This window comes from Rosa rugosa, chromosome 6, assembly GCF_958449725.1.
Source record: "Rosa rugosa chromosome 6, drRosRugo1.1, whole genome shotgun sequence".
In the NCBI taxonomy this organism is placed as follows: domain Eukaryota; kingdom Viridiplantae; phylum Streptophyta; class Magnoliopsida; order Rosales; family Rosaceae; genus Rosa; species Rosa rugosa.
The window spans coordinates 48,790,341-48,807,823 of record NC_084825.1 but is presented as its reverse complement, the minus strand read 5'-3'; the positions used below and the strand labels follow the sequence as shown (position 1 = coordinate 48,807,823).

At 37.9% G+C, this 17,483-nt stretch overlaps 4 protein-coding genes across 4 annotated transcripts; 3 read left to right on the top strand and 1 right to left on the bottom strand.

Annotated features, from left to right (window-relative positions):
* Positions 1–2,489: 2,489 nt before the first annotated feature.
* Positions 2,490–5,753, top strand: LOC133718786 (probable inactive receptor kinase At5g58300). Its single transcript, XM_062145665.1, has 3 exons — positions 2,490–2,769; positions 3,510–4,818; positions 5,009–5,753. Exons 2-3 carry the CDS (start codon positions 3,516–3,518, stop codon positions 5,641–5,643), a joined length of 1,938 nt encoding a protein of 645 aa, XP_062001649.1. The 5' UTR covers positions 2,490–2,769; positions 3,510–3,515; the 3' UTR covers positions 5,644–5,753.
* Positions 5,754–8,094: 2,341 nt separating this feature from the next.
* LOC133718788 (thioredoxin H9) lies at positions 8,095–9,575 on the top strand. Its single transcript, XM_062145667.1, has 5 exons — positions 8,095–8,244; positions 8,672–8,738; positions 8,817–8,942; positions 9,015–9,137; positions 9,265–9,575. The coding sequence occupies exons 2-5, from the start codon at positions 8,712–8,714 to the stop codon at positions 9,415–9,417; spliced, it is 429 nt and encodes a 142-aa protein (XP_062001651.1). The 5' UTR covers positions 8,095–8,244; positions 8,672–8,711; the 3' UTR covers positions 9,418–9,575.
* A 597-nt stretch (positions 9,576–10,172) lies between these two features.
* LOC133718785 (low affinity inorganic phosphate transporter 8-like) lies at positions 10,173–12,271 on the top strand. The gene has a single exon (XM_062145663.1). It carries the CDS (start codon positions 10,267–10,269, stop codon positions 11,971–11,973), a length of 1,707 nt encoding a protein of 568 aa, XP_062001647.1. The 5' UTR covers positions 10,173–10,266; the 3' UTR covers positions 11,974–12,271.
* A 216-nt stretch (positions 12,272–12,487) lies between these two features.
* LOC133718787 (methylesterase 17) lies at positions 12,488–15,634 on the bottom strand. Its single transcript, XM_062145666.1, has 4 exons — positions 15,125–15,634; positions 14,905–15,045; positions 13,683–13,817; positions 12,488–13,037 (listed from the first exon to the last, which is right to left on the bottom strand). Exons 1-4 carry the CDS (start codon positions 15,398–15,400, stop codon positions 12,735–12,737), a joined length of 855 nt encoding a protein of 284 aa, XP_062001650.1. The 5' UTR covers positions 15,401–15,634; the 3' UTR covers positions 12,488–12,734.
* Positions 15,635–17,483: the final 1,849 nt, after the last annotated feature.

Genomic DNA, 17,483 nt, shown 5'->3' with positions numbered 1-17,483 from the left:
TCCATAATCCATATCATCAATGTCAATTCCAAATCCCATTCCATGTTTGTCTTGTTGAGCTTTGAGTCTGGAAGGTCCTTGTTCTTACTTCATTTGCTGTCCTACTGAAGTTGGGAATTACCGACTCTGAGTAACTCAGAGAGACAACTATATCATTTATGAGGGCGGTCCTTCCATCTCTATAGTCTCTATACTATAAAACCACATTTTATGCAACCAAGTATGGCTTCCTGGCTCTATCTTCTGCTGTGGTCGCCTTTGCTGTAAGTTCCTCTGAATCATTAGCTTAATAACACTGCTGGCGTTCTTGTTTCTGTATAATTGACAAGCATGCTTGTAATGACTAATCAGTATCATGCACTGTATTGTAATTGTGGAAAGAAAATCAGAATTGGTGGTCATTGTCATGTTCGACAAGGAAGATGAATTGCTTTCTTGACAATTTACCTACTTGATCTTTGGTAATCATGCAACAGCACAGAACAGCTGAAAAATTAGAAAGTTCTAATCAACAAGTGATTTCGAGCTAATAATATTACAAGTTCTAGTGTTGCATTATTGAAGCAGTTAGAATGAACGGATTTTTACAGTTGTTGTAATGTTATATTATCTGGCCTTTAGGTCTATCATTAACCATTTTCGACTTGTTAGTTATAAGTCTGGTATCACTTCATGCAGTGACTGAGTGATAATGTATTGAGCTAGTCATTGGACTTTGCATATGGCAAGTTCAGTTTGCCTACCAATGGGATTTGTTTTGCTGGTCATTAGGGTCTATATATGATTAGAAGTTGAAGTGCTCATATCTAGGATGGCAGGACTCGAAATCTTGATATTGATTTTGCAGTTATGTGATTGTTTGTCACTCCACAGTCTTGGTTTACTTTATAAATTTTACCATTTGAGAGTGTTGTACTGATACTGAGGTAGCCAAGTCTCAGGAGCAAGCAGTGCTTCCTCATTTCCCAGTACGGGGTTCAGAGGAAAAGGTCTGGTCAGTTATGAAGTACAGAAGAAAAAAAGCAAGGTAATAGGTATGTTCGTTATTAGTGGCTGCTGATCATTTTTCTATTTCTAACAAGGCCTCATGCCTATAAATTGTCCATTAGCATGTCCTATTTTCTTTCCTAGTCTCCTATAGCAACACCAAATATGAAAGTTCAACGTTGTGTCCTTGTTTAATAGTGTGCGTTAAAAATGTACATTCCAAGATTGTTATGTTGGTGAACTTTTAAGGCAGTGTATGTATCTACTACTGTTTATAGCTGTAAATTTCATTCTTAGACCGCGGATTGTATGCCTCTACAGCGAAGCTGATTGAGTTTATGCTCTGTGCCCACAGCTAATTAATTGATGCTAGATTAATGGAGGACTGTCGAAACCCCATATGTTTTTGGTTGTTATGACTTGAGAGGTACAGTGATGGTTAATTTTTTTCTCATTTAAGCATTTGGCAATTTGGGTGCAAGCTTCTTATGACTTATGCAGTATGATATGAAGGTTAATGAAGCTATTGGCAGTTGACATTCCCATGGCATCAGGAACTGACCAACAGTTATTCCTGGAGATGAAGAAGAATTCGAAGTAGTGTAAATTGGAAGTTTTGTTCTATATCACCAGTTGTGTATGGATTCATCACTCAGCACGTGTGAGAGAGATGCACATACACATGCCTATACACAACCAATGCTAGGAAAGAATTACGCGTGAAGTTAGTGCATCATCACTTGAACATCAACAAACAGCCAACTAGCATCGCTTTTTCGTGGACGATTCGATCATAGTGTTCAGTCAGACTCGGGCATGAGTTTAGGTGCTACCCCTTTACATACCATCAATGTCAATTCCAAACCCCTCTCCTTGTTTGTCTTGTTGAGCTCTGAATCTGAAAGGTCCTTGTTCTTAATTCATTTGCTATACTCTTACTCAAGTTGTTGGAAACTACCACTCTTACTCACTGAGACAAATAGACAATAATGTTTGTGTCGATGGTCCATGCTTTCACCTACAACTATAACCACAATTTCTTTCAGAAATATGATTAACACTTGGTAACCCTACCATGTGAGCTGAAGAATTCTCTCTAAGTATTGGCATAATTATAGCTCTGAAGTCAAAACAGGAGATAGTGATTCATAATAACATCTCTAAGCAATGGCATCAATTAAAGGTACACCCTAGGATTACCAGACATCTCTATATCTCATAAATATTGATTATTCCAAAGGGCAATGAACACTGATATTAGGTTTGGAGAAATTATTCTTTTCCTACCTAAAAAGTTCAAAAGGTGTGGTTTGTGGACACTCCTTCAGCTAAAAACTGACATGGAATCATTTTGCTTTTCTACTATTCCATAGTGTATAACTTTAAACCTTTAGTATGGGACATAGTTAATGCATGATTAGCTTTTTCTGAATTTCAATTACTATATATAATTGCCAAACGTTACTGTTGAAGAATGACCCCTATTTCTTTTCAAAAAAAAAAAAGAAGAATGACCCCTATTTACTAATCACTTTTACTGTTCTTCCTACCTGATACTTTTGCTCATAACTCCTAGAAGAAAATCAATAATTACCAATTCATAAGAAATTTCAGTTTCTACATCATATATGGCATGAGACTAATATGCCCGTTTCATTCAAATTTTGAGCTCCTTCTGATAGGTCCTGAAAGTATGAGTGGTAGAAGTTGGAAGTTCAGTCATTTTGCAGGTGGAAATTCCTGAAGTCTCTGACACATTGCATTGATCATCATTTCCTGCAGGTGAAACAAACTCTATGATAACCCTTCTCTTGTTTCGTTTGAAAGCCTCTTCGTTAAGCCTTTTGGATTTCAATCTAAGACGAAAGTTTTTCTTTTGAACATTATCAAGGTTCTGCAGTATAGCAAAATCTTTAAGTAGTGAATGTTCTTGATAGAGAGAATAAGCATATCTGAGGCTGGCAGTCTGGAATTGATTTCCAGTGCTGTTGGTTATGAACCAACGTATCTGCATATATATTTGTTCACTGATATAAGCAAATCTAAGCCTAAAGAGCACAAAATTACAAAGAAGTATATCTATCAAGTTATGAACTTTTTCTTTTTCTTTATGAAGGCTATCTTCTCCTTGGATTCCACTACTTTGCTTTGTATATTGGTTACTTTTCTTCACTGGTTTACAAACTTTTAAGTGGCTCAATTTTTGCTCAGGGAAAAGTTGCAGCTTAGTTTGGGTGACAGCTCTCTCCTCTTTCTTCCTTTGGCTTTTCTTTTTTTCTTTTTCTTTTGGGTAAAGAAAGAGCACTCTGCTTTTCTAATATACCAAAGTTATAATCAGCCCTTTCCACACAGTACGGTTTTCTTATGTTGAGATTTAGGGTTGGGAATTTGGGGTATTAGGGATTGGAGTTGGCCAAAACAAAAAGGGTATGGGATTAAAGGGTTCTCTGCTATTTGTATCCCACTCCATGATTAACTAACTTTGTTTTTTTTTTGGTTTTTCTCATTTTCATTCTGAGCAGAAAACCATGAAGCTCAAGTCCTCCATTGGTGAACTTATCTTCCTTTTCCCTATACTCCCTTTCTTGTTTTCCTCAGTCATTGCTGACCTTAACTCTGATAAAGAAGCCCTCCTTGAATTTGCTGCCAATGTCTTTCATACACAAAAACTCAACTGGAATAGTTCTACACCAGTTTGCTCCTCTTGGGTTGGAATCACTTGCAATATAAACCAAACCAGTGTGATTGATATCCATCTTCCTGCCATTGGACTCTTTGGCTCAATCCCAAACAACACCATTGGAAAGCTTGATGCTCTTAGAGTCCTTAGTCTCCACTCCAATTTCCTCTATGGAACTCTTCCTTCTGATGTTCTGTCCATTCCTTCATTGAAATTTCTTTACCTCCAAAACAACAACTTCTCTGGTGCCATTCCTGCTTCTCTCTCCCCCAATCTCATTGTATTAGAGTTATCCTTCAACTCCTTATCTGGGATCATTCCAACCATCATTTATAACCTGACAAGGCTTGCAGAGTTGAGTCTTCAAAACAATTCCATCTCTGGTGCCATCCCCAATCTGAACCTGACAGAGCTTAAGCTTTTGAATTTGAGCTATAACAACTTGAATGGCTCAATTCCATATTCCCTCCAAAAGTACCCTCGTTCCTCATTTCTTGGGAATTCTCTCTTATGTGGGAAACCTCTAAACCATTGTTCTAAAATCTCATCCTCTTCACCTTCTCCTTCCCCTATTTACTTGCCTGCAGCCTCACCAGTAGTCCTGGAAAATCGAAATGCTACCCCTGCCAAAAAGTTACTTGGCCTAGGTTCAATCATTGCTTTGGGAGCTTCTGTTTTGTTTGTTTTGGTCATCATGGTCATCTTATGCTGTTTGAAAAGGACTAGCAAGGGAGGCAGTAGCATGTTGAAAGGGAAGAGTGGTGCCTCTAGTGATGAAAAGACTGATCAGAAGTCTATAAGTTTCGGGAGTGGAGTGCAAGCAGCAGCAAAGAACAAGCTGTTCTTCTTCGAAGGATGCAATTACAATTTCGATCTTGAGGATCTACTGAGGGCATCAGCTGAAGTTCTTGGAAAAGGAAGTTATGGGACAACCTACAAGGCTGTTTTGGATGAGGAAACAACTGTTGTAGTGAAAAGGTTAAAGGAAATTGTTGTGGGTAAGAGGGAGTTTGAGCAGCATATGGAGGTTGTGGAGAGGGTTGGGAAGCACCCAAATGTTGTGCCTCCTCGCGCTTATTATTATTCTAGAGATGAGAAGCTTTTGGTCTACAACTACATGCCAGCAGGAAGCTTGTTTGCTCACTTGCATGGTATGTGCCTAATCTAAACCTGTTTGTAGTTCATGCATCACATGTCTTAGTATCAGCTATAATTCCATAACAGATACTAGTGTCAAACGCATCAAATTTGTTCACTAAATGATGTATTGGTACATGCTTGACAATTCTAACTGGTAATGACGAGATGTTTTTCCATTTTTTGATGTTTGTGAAATTAAAGGAAGCAGGGATGCTGGAAGATCCCCGCTTGATTGGGATTCAAGACTAAAGATCTCTCTTGGAATTGCGAGGGCAATTGCTCACATTCATTCTGAGGGTGGTCTTAAATGCGTCCATGGTAACATAAAGTCCACAAATGTCCTCCTAACCGAAGACCTTGAGGCTTGCATCTCAGATGTTGGGTTGACTCCTCTAATGAACTTCCCTGTGGTTGCATCCATGTCACGAAGAGCTACTGGTTATCTTGCACCAGAGGCAATTGACATGCGCAAAATGTCCCACAAATCAGATGTTTACAGCTTTGGTGTGCTCCTACTCGAAATGCTGACAGGGAAAACCACACTTCAACATGCAGGGCATTATGATAATGTAGTGGTTGATCTCCCAAGGTGGGTGAAATCTGTTGTTCGTGAGGAATGGACTGCTGAGGTTTTTGATTTGGAGTTGCTTAGACAACAAGGCATTGAAGAAGAGATGGTGCAGATGCTGCAGATTGCATTGGCATGTGTAGCAAAGCTACCTGAGTCACGCCCCAAGATGGATGAAGTTGTGAGAATGCTAGAGGAATTTCGGCAATCTGACACTAGGACTAGGCCTTCCTCTGAGTCTGAGCTTGATGTGCAAAGTACCCCATGAAAGCTTTAGTTTCTTTTGTTTGGAATGGAAAGTAGCAACTTCATATGCATGTATGCAATTTGGAAATAATGTTCAATGCTATTGTTTTCAGTGTGTCACAGTTTCTAGGACAGTACTCTCCTATATTCTGATGGAGTGATGAACATGTACTAGTCATATAGACACCGAGGACCTTCTTTCCCTCATAACCAAAAAAAAACAGCATAAAAGAACAGTGGAGAGAAAAAAAAAAACCAAAACACGAAAGTAAGGGAAGAAAAGGCAATGTTACGATGAAATATATATATATGGTGGGAGCTCGATCTTCTAATGAAGAATAGTTGAGGACGTTTTAATCAATGATTTAGGAGACCCACTTTTGGATTATATTACGATAAATCAACCGTTAGATGTTTATATATGCATAAGTAGATCACTTCTGAATATTTTTTTCCAAATTGCCAATCGTTAAGGTACCGAACTTAGATCAAATTAACGTTCGTCCCAAATATGTCAAACATGAGCCGTTCATGTTCATAACTGATAAATCACGATTATGAATGCCTTAACGATTTTCAATTTGGCTGAAAATTTGGGTAAATGATTTACACATAAATATTTAAACATCTAACGGTTGATTTATGAAAATGAGATCGAACAGTGAGTCTCATACAAAAGTCCTCAACTAGTCCTCATTTTAGAGGTCCTCATTAGAAGGGCTCTCTAGATGGGATCCCATATGGTTTTCAAAAAAAAAAAAAAAATGTAAGAGTATAAAATGAGGACCTAGATTCCTAGACAAAATCCTACTTCACCAAATGCAATTTAGCTCAAGAAGAACTATCACTAGCGTCAAAATCAATCGATAGAATCAACAACTAGATATTTCAAGAACGGGTATCATCCGATAGTCATATCAATTGTGGAGCGATATTATTTTTCTACTGACATTATTTTGGAGTTTCAAGTGCAAGTAGATTGGTTTAAACAGTACATGATTTTTGTTGAGATAAATTTTCAAGAGTCATGAGAAATTCGAGAAATGTGAGATATGAGAAATTCGAAAATTTCTCTAAAACTGTACGCCGCTTCAGTGGACATTACATTGTTCATTTTTTGTTTGAACAAAATTGTGTATGACTTCTCCATCTTTATAGTGTAATAGTGGATCATGGTGCTGATGATTCAATAAATGTGCAACATGAGCAATTAAAAAAAAAAAATTATAGATTTCCACAATTGTGGACTCATCTATTTTCTTTCTTGTTTGAATTTGTTGGTGATGGTGGAGTTTTAAACTATTTTTGTGATCGAACTCCTCCCATTTCTGAAGATCGATTGATGTTAAATAAGAACGAGAATAATGACTTTTGTGGGATTATGATTGTCCTACTCTTCCTTTGTCTTAATGAGATGTTTTATTTTGCTATTTAGAATCAGGCTCTATGCAGTTGCAGCAATTGCCACAAATGCTGATGTTCCACATGCTGAGCTCGGATAACTCACCCACATGCGTTATACTCTCATTCATTTTTATTTTAGTATCTTCTACTGTATCGGTCGGGAGATCAGTTGAATGTTATTTTATCTTATCTGTTTGAGAGTCCGTGATTCTAAACAGCATAGCGTGAGTTCGAGATTTACTAGGTGGATTTTGAACTTCATACTCTTGTGAAGGGCCATCTAAACGCCATCATACAACAATTGAAAAAGGACTCCTGTAACAAAGTTTAGAGCCACAGACCCTATAACAAAGATTGATGTTAAATAAGAATGATAATAATGATTTATGTGGAATTGTGATTGTACTCTTCTTTTTGTCTTAATGAAAGGTATTATTTTGCGTTTTAGAACGGCGTTGTTAAAATTTAGCATTGATGTAATTATATTAGACTTGAGCTGATGGTCTTTTCAACAATTTTTTTTTTAACGAATTATACTGAGTACAAAATCAGGAGATTTTGTTTCATGCGGACATACTAAGTTTGTGATTTTCCAACCGGCATAATATAATACACATACGGATTTTGTGGCTCAACCTGTGCAATATTATGTTTTTGTTACATTGAAAATAATTGAAACTTTGATTTGTTACTTTTTTTTTTTTAGAGTAATAGTCAACCACTTTATTAATAATAATCATACGAAAAATTATAATTTATAGATGTAGAAACTACATCAATATTATATGAAATAACAAGATCAATACTAGATGCAATAAAGCATCGGAAATAAAACCTAATAAGGGTAATAATGAATAATCAATTTGTTATCCACATCTCTCTAATTTTCCCACAATGTCCATCCTCCAATAAAATCAATACAAAAAAAAAAAAATTAAGTTCTATTACCTCCAAAAATCAGGAGTTGGACCTGTCAAAATGAAAATGGCCAAACAACTGAAATTAATAATTCTCGTATCTATCCAATGCAATATCTTATTACACTTTCTATTATGACACGCCAGTGGTTTTTCTTAAATATTTCCCCATATATCTTGAATCAGCGTTCCTAAAAGTTTTCATTTCTCTGTCTTCCATCCCCAATTTCTTGGCCGGGACTCCTCTTTCCTGGCTGAGTTTTTGGGTTAATCACCATGAAGGATTTCAAAGCAGGTGAAAGGTAATTGTTCTAATCAAATTGAACATTCCCATTTCTTTGTTTACACAATGTTTCTGAACATCTAGATTTTCGTTTATTAGATCGATCAAATTTTTGTCTAGTTTGATGTGATAAGAAAACAATTGTGCAAAACCCATCTTCCACATTGCAAGTTATTGTGAATTGTTCGTGAGATTAAAACACACCTTTTGTTTCAATGGTATGATTGAATTGTTGAAGATCTTTTTGCTTTACATGGCCTAGTATTGTCTTCTTGTTTTCACCGAAATTGAGGGCATTTGCAAGAGGACCTTTTGAGGGGGATCTTATTCATTACTATGCAAATTGTTTGTGTTTCTGATCCCATGCATGTACAACGTAAAGCAAGCAAAAATCGCATATTTGGGTAGCCTCACTAGGGTTTGTTTCGTTCTATTTGGTTCCTCAGATGTTAACTTCGTCGGGTCTGGCTGTGCACACTCAATCAGATGGGAACCTGTTGTTCTTCTTGTATGGTAAGTTTCTTTCGACAGACAAATCGATAGAGAATGATAGTTTGCTGCACCATCTGAGGAAATATTTGATTCTTGCAGTTTTGTGGACATAATGGTGATGAGGGTCAACATGATGTTCATGAAGCCGGTGGGAATGTGCACTTTATAAAGACCATGGATGGTTGGGAGGCGAAGTTATCAGAAGCAATTGAGGAAGACAAACTTGTAAGTTTCTAGAGTTCTCATCAGAAATCCCACATGCCTAACTTTGGCCTAATATTTTTTACTGTCCTACAGGTTGTTGCAAATTTTGGTGCATCATGGTGTAATCCTTCTAAAAGTATTGCACCGGCCTACTCTGAGCTTGCAGCTAAACATCCTTCAATCTTATTTCTAACCTTGGATGTCGATGACCTCGCTGTAAGTATAGAAAAATGCTAACGTAATTTGCCTTCTGTGTTCTTGTCCGAATGCAATATTGGTATGGTACACAAGCAATATCTTGATGAATAATGTGGCATTTAATTTTTTGTTTCTCGTGGTGCAGGAGTTGAGTACTTCATGGGATATAAAAGCCACTCCAACATTTGTTTTTCTCAAAAATGGAAGACAAGTCGATACACTTGTTGGAGGAAACAAGCAGGAGCTCCAGAAGAAAATAACTGCTGTGGCTCAGTTAGCAACCATGTCTCGTAATTGACTCTTTTGGGATGATCAATTTCTTTTCTAGTTGCGATATTCAGGAAAATCAGTCATGTTAACTGATTTTCTTAGTTTCGCATAGTTATATCATCAAGTCAGAGAATGTAGAGATCATAGAGGGAGCAAAGGCAATGAATATTTTATAATCTCTGTTTATTGCTTGGAAGGTTAGGGAAGATAAAACAAAACCACAACTTGGGAACCTAGTAGGAATAAGTTGTCCTGCACATTTGAATAAACAAGCAGGCAGCAGGAGCTGAAGGCAACTGAAATCTTTAGCAAGTTCACATAGATCTAGCTCACAGATATTCCGACAGTCCGATATACAGAGACAACTCGATCAGATGAAAGTCGATAATAAATTCATTCGGCAGGCGAAAGAGAAATGATAAATAGCCTTAAGACAAGTGAACATCAGTATAGAGGATATCACTAAGAAACATGAAGAAACAACAATCTATGCGACATGCATTTCTTGTTAGTTAAGCTTGCTCAACCTATGCATTTGTTCAACTTTGAAAATTTGTATATATCCAAAAATCCAAAATGTCTACATTACATGATCATAATTTAACAGCCAATGTATGAATTAATGCAGCATATAAATTCAGGATTAATTAACATGAGGAAGAAACAGGAAGAGACAGAGAGAATGAGAAAACCTGTTATTTATATCGTTACTTACAAAGAGCATTTCTTGAAAAACAAAGCAATGATCTGTCAAAGTACCAAGCAAACCAGAGGAACCTCCGCCTCGTGGACCTTGTTAAATAGTTGCTCCATTTGTTGGCCAACACTTCCCGACTCTCTGTGTCAGTCTCCGCTGCAGAATAGTACTACTCCGGCCATGGCAGACGGAAGAGAGTCCATCTTCACATCTCTTGACAATGCCAAGACACAACTTTACCATTACAAGGCAATTGTGATTGCTGGCATGGGCTTTTTCACTGATGCTTATGACCTGTTTTGCATCACCGCCGTCACCAAACTTATAGGCCGCCTTTACTTCTACGATCCCTCTACTAAAAAACCTGGTGCTCTACCTCCAAATATCAACAATGCCATAACGGGGGTTGCTCTATTTGGCACCCTAGCCGGGCAACTCTTCTTTGGCTGGCTCGGAGACAAACTCGGCAGGAAAAAAGTTTATGGGATCACCTTGGTCACTATGGTGGGGTGTGCTCTTGCCTCGGGACTTTCCTTTGGCTCCACTCCAAAAAGTGTAGTCACAACTCTTTGCTTCTTCCGATTTTGGCTCGGATTTGGGATTGGAGGTGACTATCCCCTCTCGGCGGTCATCATGTCCGAGTACGCCAACACGAAAACCCGAGGTGGCTTTGTAGCTGCTGTCTTTGCAATGCAAGGAATTGGCATATTGGTGGCTGGAGTTGTAGCCCTAGTTGTATCTAGGGCCTTCATGATAGCTTTCCCAGCTGACAACTTCAAAACCAACAATGTGCTATCCACTCAGCCAGAAGGCGACTTTGTTTGGCGAATCGTGCTCATGTTCGGAGCAATCCCTGCAGCTCTGACCTTTTACTGGCGGCTGAAGATGCCCGAAACAGCGAGGTACACTGCCTTGGTTAAAGGAGACCATGACAAGGCTGCAGCTGACATGGCTAAAGTCCTCGAGAAAAAGATAGACAACATCCCCATTAGTACCGGTGGAGAATCCGAAACCCCGAAAAAGGTCCTTGATCCTAATTCCTCATACGGGCTCTTCTCTAGGGAATTTGTTAGAACACATGGTTTACATCTTCTTGGTACCACAAGCACATGGTTCTTACTAGACATTGCTTTCTACAGTCTCCAACTAACCCAAAAGGACATCTACCCATCTAGTGGTCTCTTACCAAAACCCACAGAAATGAACGCTATAGAAGAAGTTTACTTGCTCTCCAAGTCAATGCTCCTAATCGCACTCGCTGCCACCGTCCCCGGCTACTGGTTCACAGTCTTCCTCATCGACCGGATCGGCCGGTTCCCCATCCAACTCGGCGGCTTCCTCCTCATGTCAATCTTCATGGCCATTCTCGGATTCCAATACGAGCATCTCAGGGGAAGTACGTGTTCCGCGGACTCAAAATCCGAATTCGAGTTCTGCGAAGGCCACCCTAAACAGTTCGCCGTGCTCTACGGCCTGACGTTGTTCTTCGCCAACTTCGGGCCCAACAGCACGACCTTCATTGTCCCCGCGGAGCTTTTCCCGGCGCGGTTCCGGTCGACGTGTCACGGAATCTCCGCCGCGGCGGGAAAAGCCGGGGCTATAATCGGGGCGTTTGTGGTGCAGAGTTATACACCGGATGTTAAGGGTGTGAAGAAAGCTATAAAGGCGCTTGCTTTGGTCAACTTGCTTGGCGTTTTCTTCACGTTGTTGGTGCCGGAGACGATGGGCCGGTCTCTGGAGGAGATTTCCGGGGAGAATAATGAGCTCGGAAGGAATGGGTTCACCGCCGTTGTTGCAGATGACAAGGAAGTAAAAACAGAGAAAGCAGAGAATACTAATGGTGTTGAGAAAGAGAAAGCTCCAGAAGCTGAAATGGAAATGGTTTGAATCTTTGGTTTGAATAGAAATAAGAAATCTAGGTAATACTTGTAATAAGAGATCATCGATCTGAAGTGCGCGCAGTGCACGTATGAAATGGAAAGTAGGAGTATATATAGATCGAAGTAAGCATGGCTTGATATTACAGCAGAAAATAAAAGTGATGCTGCTTTGGTAGTTTGGTTCTAGCTTACTTTTGTGATGGTGTTGAGCTTGGTTACAAATATGAAGGACTGGAATTTGGAGCGAACAAACTTTTGTAGTTGAACTATCAAAACATTAGTTCACTTGCAAGTTTTTTGTGTTACTTATGGTTCAAGCACAACAATACAACATAGTAAGTGTTCTCTTGGTTAGTACTTAATTCACTGAGGAAACTTTGGTCGACTATCATTGAATCGGTTACTGACTTTACACAACTGCAACATCAAACTATAAATTAAGTGTTACTTCACCACTTTTTGAGACAAGATGAATCGTACAACACGTTTTGTTAAGCTCGAATTATATATGCATATATATAGGCTTGTAAGTATGAAATTTTCTATATATAACTCTTAAAGTTGCCAAATGCATGTCTCGTCATCTAATTAATTAGTGACGCGCGCGCACAAATTGATCGATTACAATAGGAGAATGCATCTAGATTGTTCTTCATTATTTCAATATTGCCTCCATTCCCTTGCACTAGAAGACTTTATTCATCCCAAATTACATAGAATAGGGTAAAAATATAAAACCCAAACAAAAACAAAAAAGAAGACCCACATCTATATAATCTCCCAGTGAGAAGCCTCGGCAGCCTTTACAAGGAATCCAAAGAGCAGAAACGGCTGGGAGAAGAAGGGACTGTGATCACTATCCAATACATAGACCTCAGCCGGCGGCCACCTCTTGACCATCGAATCTTGCTGCGCCGGTTTCACCACATGATCTTGCAACGTCTTCACGTAGACACGTGGCACTTTCTCAAGCGCATCAATGTCATGGTCATCGTTTTCTTCCTTAAACTGGGCTGTCGTTATAGCCAGGAGCGGTCCTGGTCTCAAAAGCATGGCAGCTAGTGTCGAATCCTATGTAAAAATACCAGTCAGGAAATTAATTATAACTATCATATCATATCGTATCGTATCGTATCTGAACCAAACGTACTGCATGTGAAAAATATGCGTACGGATTTGATGTTCACCTCCCAAATTGCTATGAGCACATCTGCACATGCATGTGAGTGCAAAGTGAATAGTATTAATGCATCTCTCTGATAGGTAACTGAAAAGGGACTGTATATATATATGCTCAGTGACCCACCATTGTCCAAAATTGTATGGATCAAATGAAAGCTCTCCCACATGGTCTAGTATTATGTAATACAGAAGATATTTGTAGGCAATGTGTTTGATATAATGTTGCGAAGAAATTGAAGTTTTGATAATCGAGTAAATTAGTTTTATAGACTTCTATATTTTACCCTGTCTTACGAGAAAGATGTCTCTGTCACAAAACAAAGGCCCGAAAATTATTATTTCAACCTGTTAATAGGCATCCATGTTGTTGAGACATGCATTGTGTCATTGAATGAGGGCTGAACTAATGGCCATGTTGACTAGGAAGTAAATCAAGTGAACAATTAACATTCAATATGAGTGCAAGGTTCGACATGATAGAAAGATAAGAAAAATGTATTATGTACTGATAGAATTGAAGTGAATTGAACTTACCTCTTGAGGACTCATTTGATATATGATTTTGCGCTGGACTTCTTTCTTCACAATTCCGCTTGTTGGTGGTTTGTCGGCTCCTAATTCAAATCCTAATTCGTACACGTCACCAAATTCGGATAAATTAGGCACTCCCTGTTTCACATAAACACGAATAGCCACAAAATTAGTACATCTAATGAGAATGTTATAATTAATTAACTTTTTTTTTTTTGCTTGAAACTAGGAGCCAACAGATCGAGGCAAAGAGTCTCCTTTTTTTTTTTTTGAGAATGTAGGCAAAGAGTCTCCTTAACCACTAGACTTCATTGAAAATAAAATAAAGATACAAGAAGAGGGGGACAAAAAACCAAAACATAATCAACTATTACAAACGAAATTGTGGCGGACCTAATCGGTCCCTATTACAATGAGTATGAATAAAGAAAAGAGATATATTTCACCAAATTGAGTCGGTAGAAGTCGAACTATAATTTGCCAATAATTAACTTAATTGTTCCATGTCCCACTTCAATAATTGGGAGGGTACATTGTATTATTATTCTAGTGATTGGGCATGGGAGGTACTTTTGTTCATGGATGCTAGCTAGCCTATTCAAAAGGGATTTGGTTTTATAATTAGCTCCTTTTTTATGGAAAAGCTTACGTCGCCATTTGCTAGTTTTCAGACAACATGAACACCAAGCATGCCGACAAGACTCGAGGAAAAAAGAGCTATCTAAATCCCTAAATTATTGAACTTATGATTGCTATATATATGTGCAAACTAAAAGTTTACCAATAATTTAGTAATATAAATTAGAATAAGATGTATCCGACGCACAAAATATAATATATTAAGATACATGAATGTAACAAATCAACTCACTCAAATGTCGCCACATCATTATTTTAATACGGAGACTTGTAACATTTGAGTTTAATGATAATTAATTAAGCTGGCTAATAGTAATTAGGGATAATAAAGCAGTAGGATTAAGGAGATAAGCTGGCCTCGCAACCACCATCCTTGTGATGACAGTTGGCAGCCATCTTTGTCTGCAATTCACACATGTATCTAGCTATACGCCATTACCAATATTAGGATCTTCACAAACTTCAAAACACCTTTCCTAATTCCCAGTCAATCAAATCGAAGCTAGCCATGCATGGTAATGAAGCAATTACAATGAAACAGAACAATGAAAAACGTAGTAGCAGTTTAGAGGAAGAAACACATTACATCTTTAACATCTTCCTCACTAGTGTACCCATGCTTGAGCATGGTCGCCGCCACATAAACCGCCAGCCGGATCTTCTTCGGAAACTTCAGCGTCGCCAGCGTCACGCTCAACCCTCCGGCGCTGTGCCCGACCAAAACTACCTGCAAAAGAACTAATCTCATTTAAATTCGTAATCTCAAAGAAAAACGCAAATTAATTAATCTAACTAATAAGACAAACCTGTTCGTGTTCGGGGAGAGAAGAGAGGAAGTCAAGGAGTGGTTTGTTGTAGTCATCGAAAGAGAGGACCGAATCCGCGTTTGCGGGATCGATTCCGGCGCTCTTCAGATCAACTGTGGAGACTTTGTAGCCGGAATTCTCCATGAGACACCGGATTTTGTACCAGCACCAACCCCCTCCACTGATACCATGCACCAGCACAAAGTGAATAGGAGTAGTAGTAGTAGTACTCTTCAAACTCACCTCCTCAGCCATTTTGGTAATCTCTTCCAACATCTCTACTTCTATTTAATTCCCACAAACCCTTTTCTTTCTTTCTTCTTCTTCTTCTCACTACCGGTTCATATATACAAACATGCAGCAGTGGAGAAGACTTCTTTTAGTTTTCTTTGAATGCATATATTCAAATAGGGAAGATTGAAAATGCATATATTCATATATCTGTGGAAGGATAATGGTGACAGGGTTCTCAGGTAATCCACCAGAGGAATAAACAGTTTTTGAATTATTGGGTGCATGTAAGAACAGGTGAGCTCATTATACTGACCAGTGAATTTGTGATGGTTCAAGTAATACGCCACTTGGCGCCATACTGGGTCGCTATCACCAAAGTTTTCGTGTGCTGCTCACTCACCATATTGGATTAGAATAGTAAGGGCAGTCCTAACAAGAAGAGGTCTTTGGAAATGGGGATTTTGTCAGAGAACTTTTGTATTTCTGTTTCAGAATTTTATTATAAATTATACAAATTTGGTTTTTTTAATCAGGCAGTGCAGGCCAACAATATCCTTTGTTTTTTTTTTTTCATTTGTCCATGATGATGTCGATTCAAATTAATTAATCTGGATTTTTTTCGTAGCAGGGCGTAGTCAACGTAGACCATAAGGATCAAGTGACCCGGCCTCCTTAATATTTTACAAATTCTGAATCAATATTAATTACTAAATATTTAGTTATTTTTTGAAATTATTATATGTATAGACATTTATTGTGTTTATCTAACTATTTATACATAAATAGAATAATATAAGGAAAATATGACTATTTTTTTCTTCTTCTAATGCATAGATATCTGTTTTGGTCGTTTAACCTACCTACAAAATTTAATTTGAAATATAAAATAATAGGGATGTGTATTAAGTGATTAGGGGTGTGTATTTAAAATTTCTCTAAGATAAATAGGGTCCTCGTTAGAGTAAAATATATTCTCATTTAAATAATTAAGTACTAAAGTGGTAATTGTAGTAGTTTCTCATAAGAGTAATTAAATCTTATGAGTGAAAAATATGAATGAAAAAAATTACTCTATTAATACGCTCAATCCAATTAATACATACTTTTGAAAGGTTTTCTTACATCATTAATATCATAATTTCATTTTTTTTCCTGTGTTAAGTGCGGACAATCCAATCAATACATATTTTTGGAATGTTTTCTTACATTTTTAATACCATAATTTCATTTTTCTTCTTCTTTTAAGTGCGGTCAATCCAACGAATACATACTTTTGGAAGTTTTTATTACATTTTAATACCATAATTTTTTTTCCTATGTTAAGTGCGGTCAATAGCACCCACTACCTAGGATCTAGGTCTTGGGTTCGAGTCATCATGGAAATAGGAGTGAAATCATTTGATCCTCTTAAAAAAAATGAAATGAAAAAAAAAAGTGCGGTCAATTAAATTAATACATATTATTTCTCAAATCTCAAAAAATTATTGAATACAATTTCAATTCATAATATAGCACGCTGGATTTAACATAATTTTAATGGTCCCTCAATTTGCATATTAGTAAAAAAAAATACAACAATGGTTTTCTTACATCATTAATATCATAATTTCATTTTTTCCCTGTGTTAAGTGCACGCATGAAATTTGACCTTCGTATATGAGATTTCTGGCTATACAACTTTGATTTTGATAATCCTGTACTTCGTGTACACTACTAAAGAAAGAAGTCAAACTTCAATCACACGAAGCGGTCTCACTACTCGTGCGAATTGAAAATCAAGATTTGCACAGCTTGTGAGAATTGAGCTGGCTGATGTCTGCTTAACCAATGGAACTCCACGAGTAGAGATAGCTCTTTGGAAGTTAGCGGGCATTAAACTCGGATGACAGAAATTACAGCCAAATCAAATTACCAACTCACCAACCACTGCAAGTGGTCTAGTGGTTCTTGCCTAGTTGGGTGTGCTCCCCAACCTAGGTTCGAATCCCGAAACTGTCAAAGTGGCCAGACACTGTGCTGCAATGCACAGTTAGAGCATTTCACATGCGCTGAAGGGGTTTTATCTTGGGCCTAGGAAGCATTTGAGTTCCCCTTACAAAGTCAAGCAAAAAAAAAAATTACCAAC

What these genes read in the sequence shown, in the direction of transcription:
- LOC133718787 (XM_062145666.1), bottom strand. Translation starts at nt 15,400, where the DNA reads ATGTTGGAAGAGATTACCAAAATGGCTGAGGAGGTGAGTTTGAAGAGT. An exon ending in GTGAGGAAGATGTTAAAGAT is followed by an intron (nt 13,818 to 14,904) that starts GTAATGTGTTTC and finishes TATGTGAAACAG; the next exon opens with GGAGTGCCTAATTTATCCGA. An exon ending in ATCAAATGAGTCCTCAAGAG is followed by an intron (nt 13,038 to 13,682) that starts GTAAGTTCAATT and finishes ATTTTTACATAG; the next exon opens with GATTCGACACTAGCTGCCAT.
- LOC133718788 (XM_062145667.1), top strand. Translation starts at nt 8,712, where the DNA reads ATGGGAACCTGTTGTTCTTCTTGTATG. An exon ending in CCTGTTGTTCTTCTTGTATG is followed by an intron (nt 8,739 to 8,816) that starts GTAAGTTTCTTT and finishes TGATTCTTGCAG; the next exon opens with TTTTGTGGACATAATGGTGA. An exon ending in TGGATGTCGATGACCTCGCT is followed by an intron (nt 9,138 to 9,264) that starts GTAAGTATAGAA and finishes CTCGTGGTGCAG; the next exon opens with GAGTTGAGTACTTCATGGGA.
- LOC133718785 (XM_062145663.1), top strand. Translation starts at nt 10,267, where the DNA reads ATGGCAGACGGAAGAGAGTCCATCTTCACATCTCTTGACAATGCCAAG.
- LOC133718786 (XM_062145665.1), top strand. Translation starts at nt 3,516, where the DNA reads ATGAAGCTCAAGTCCTCCATTGGTGAACTTATCTTCCTTTTCCCTATA. An exon ending in CTTGTTTGCTCACTTGCATG is followed by an intron (nt 4,819 to 5,008) that starts GTATGTGCCTAA and finishes GTGAAATTAAAG; the next exon opens with GAAGCAGGGATGCTGGAAGA.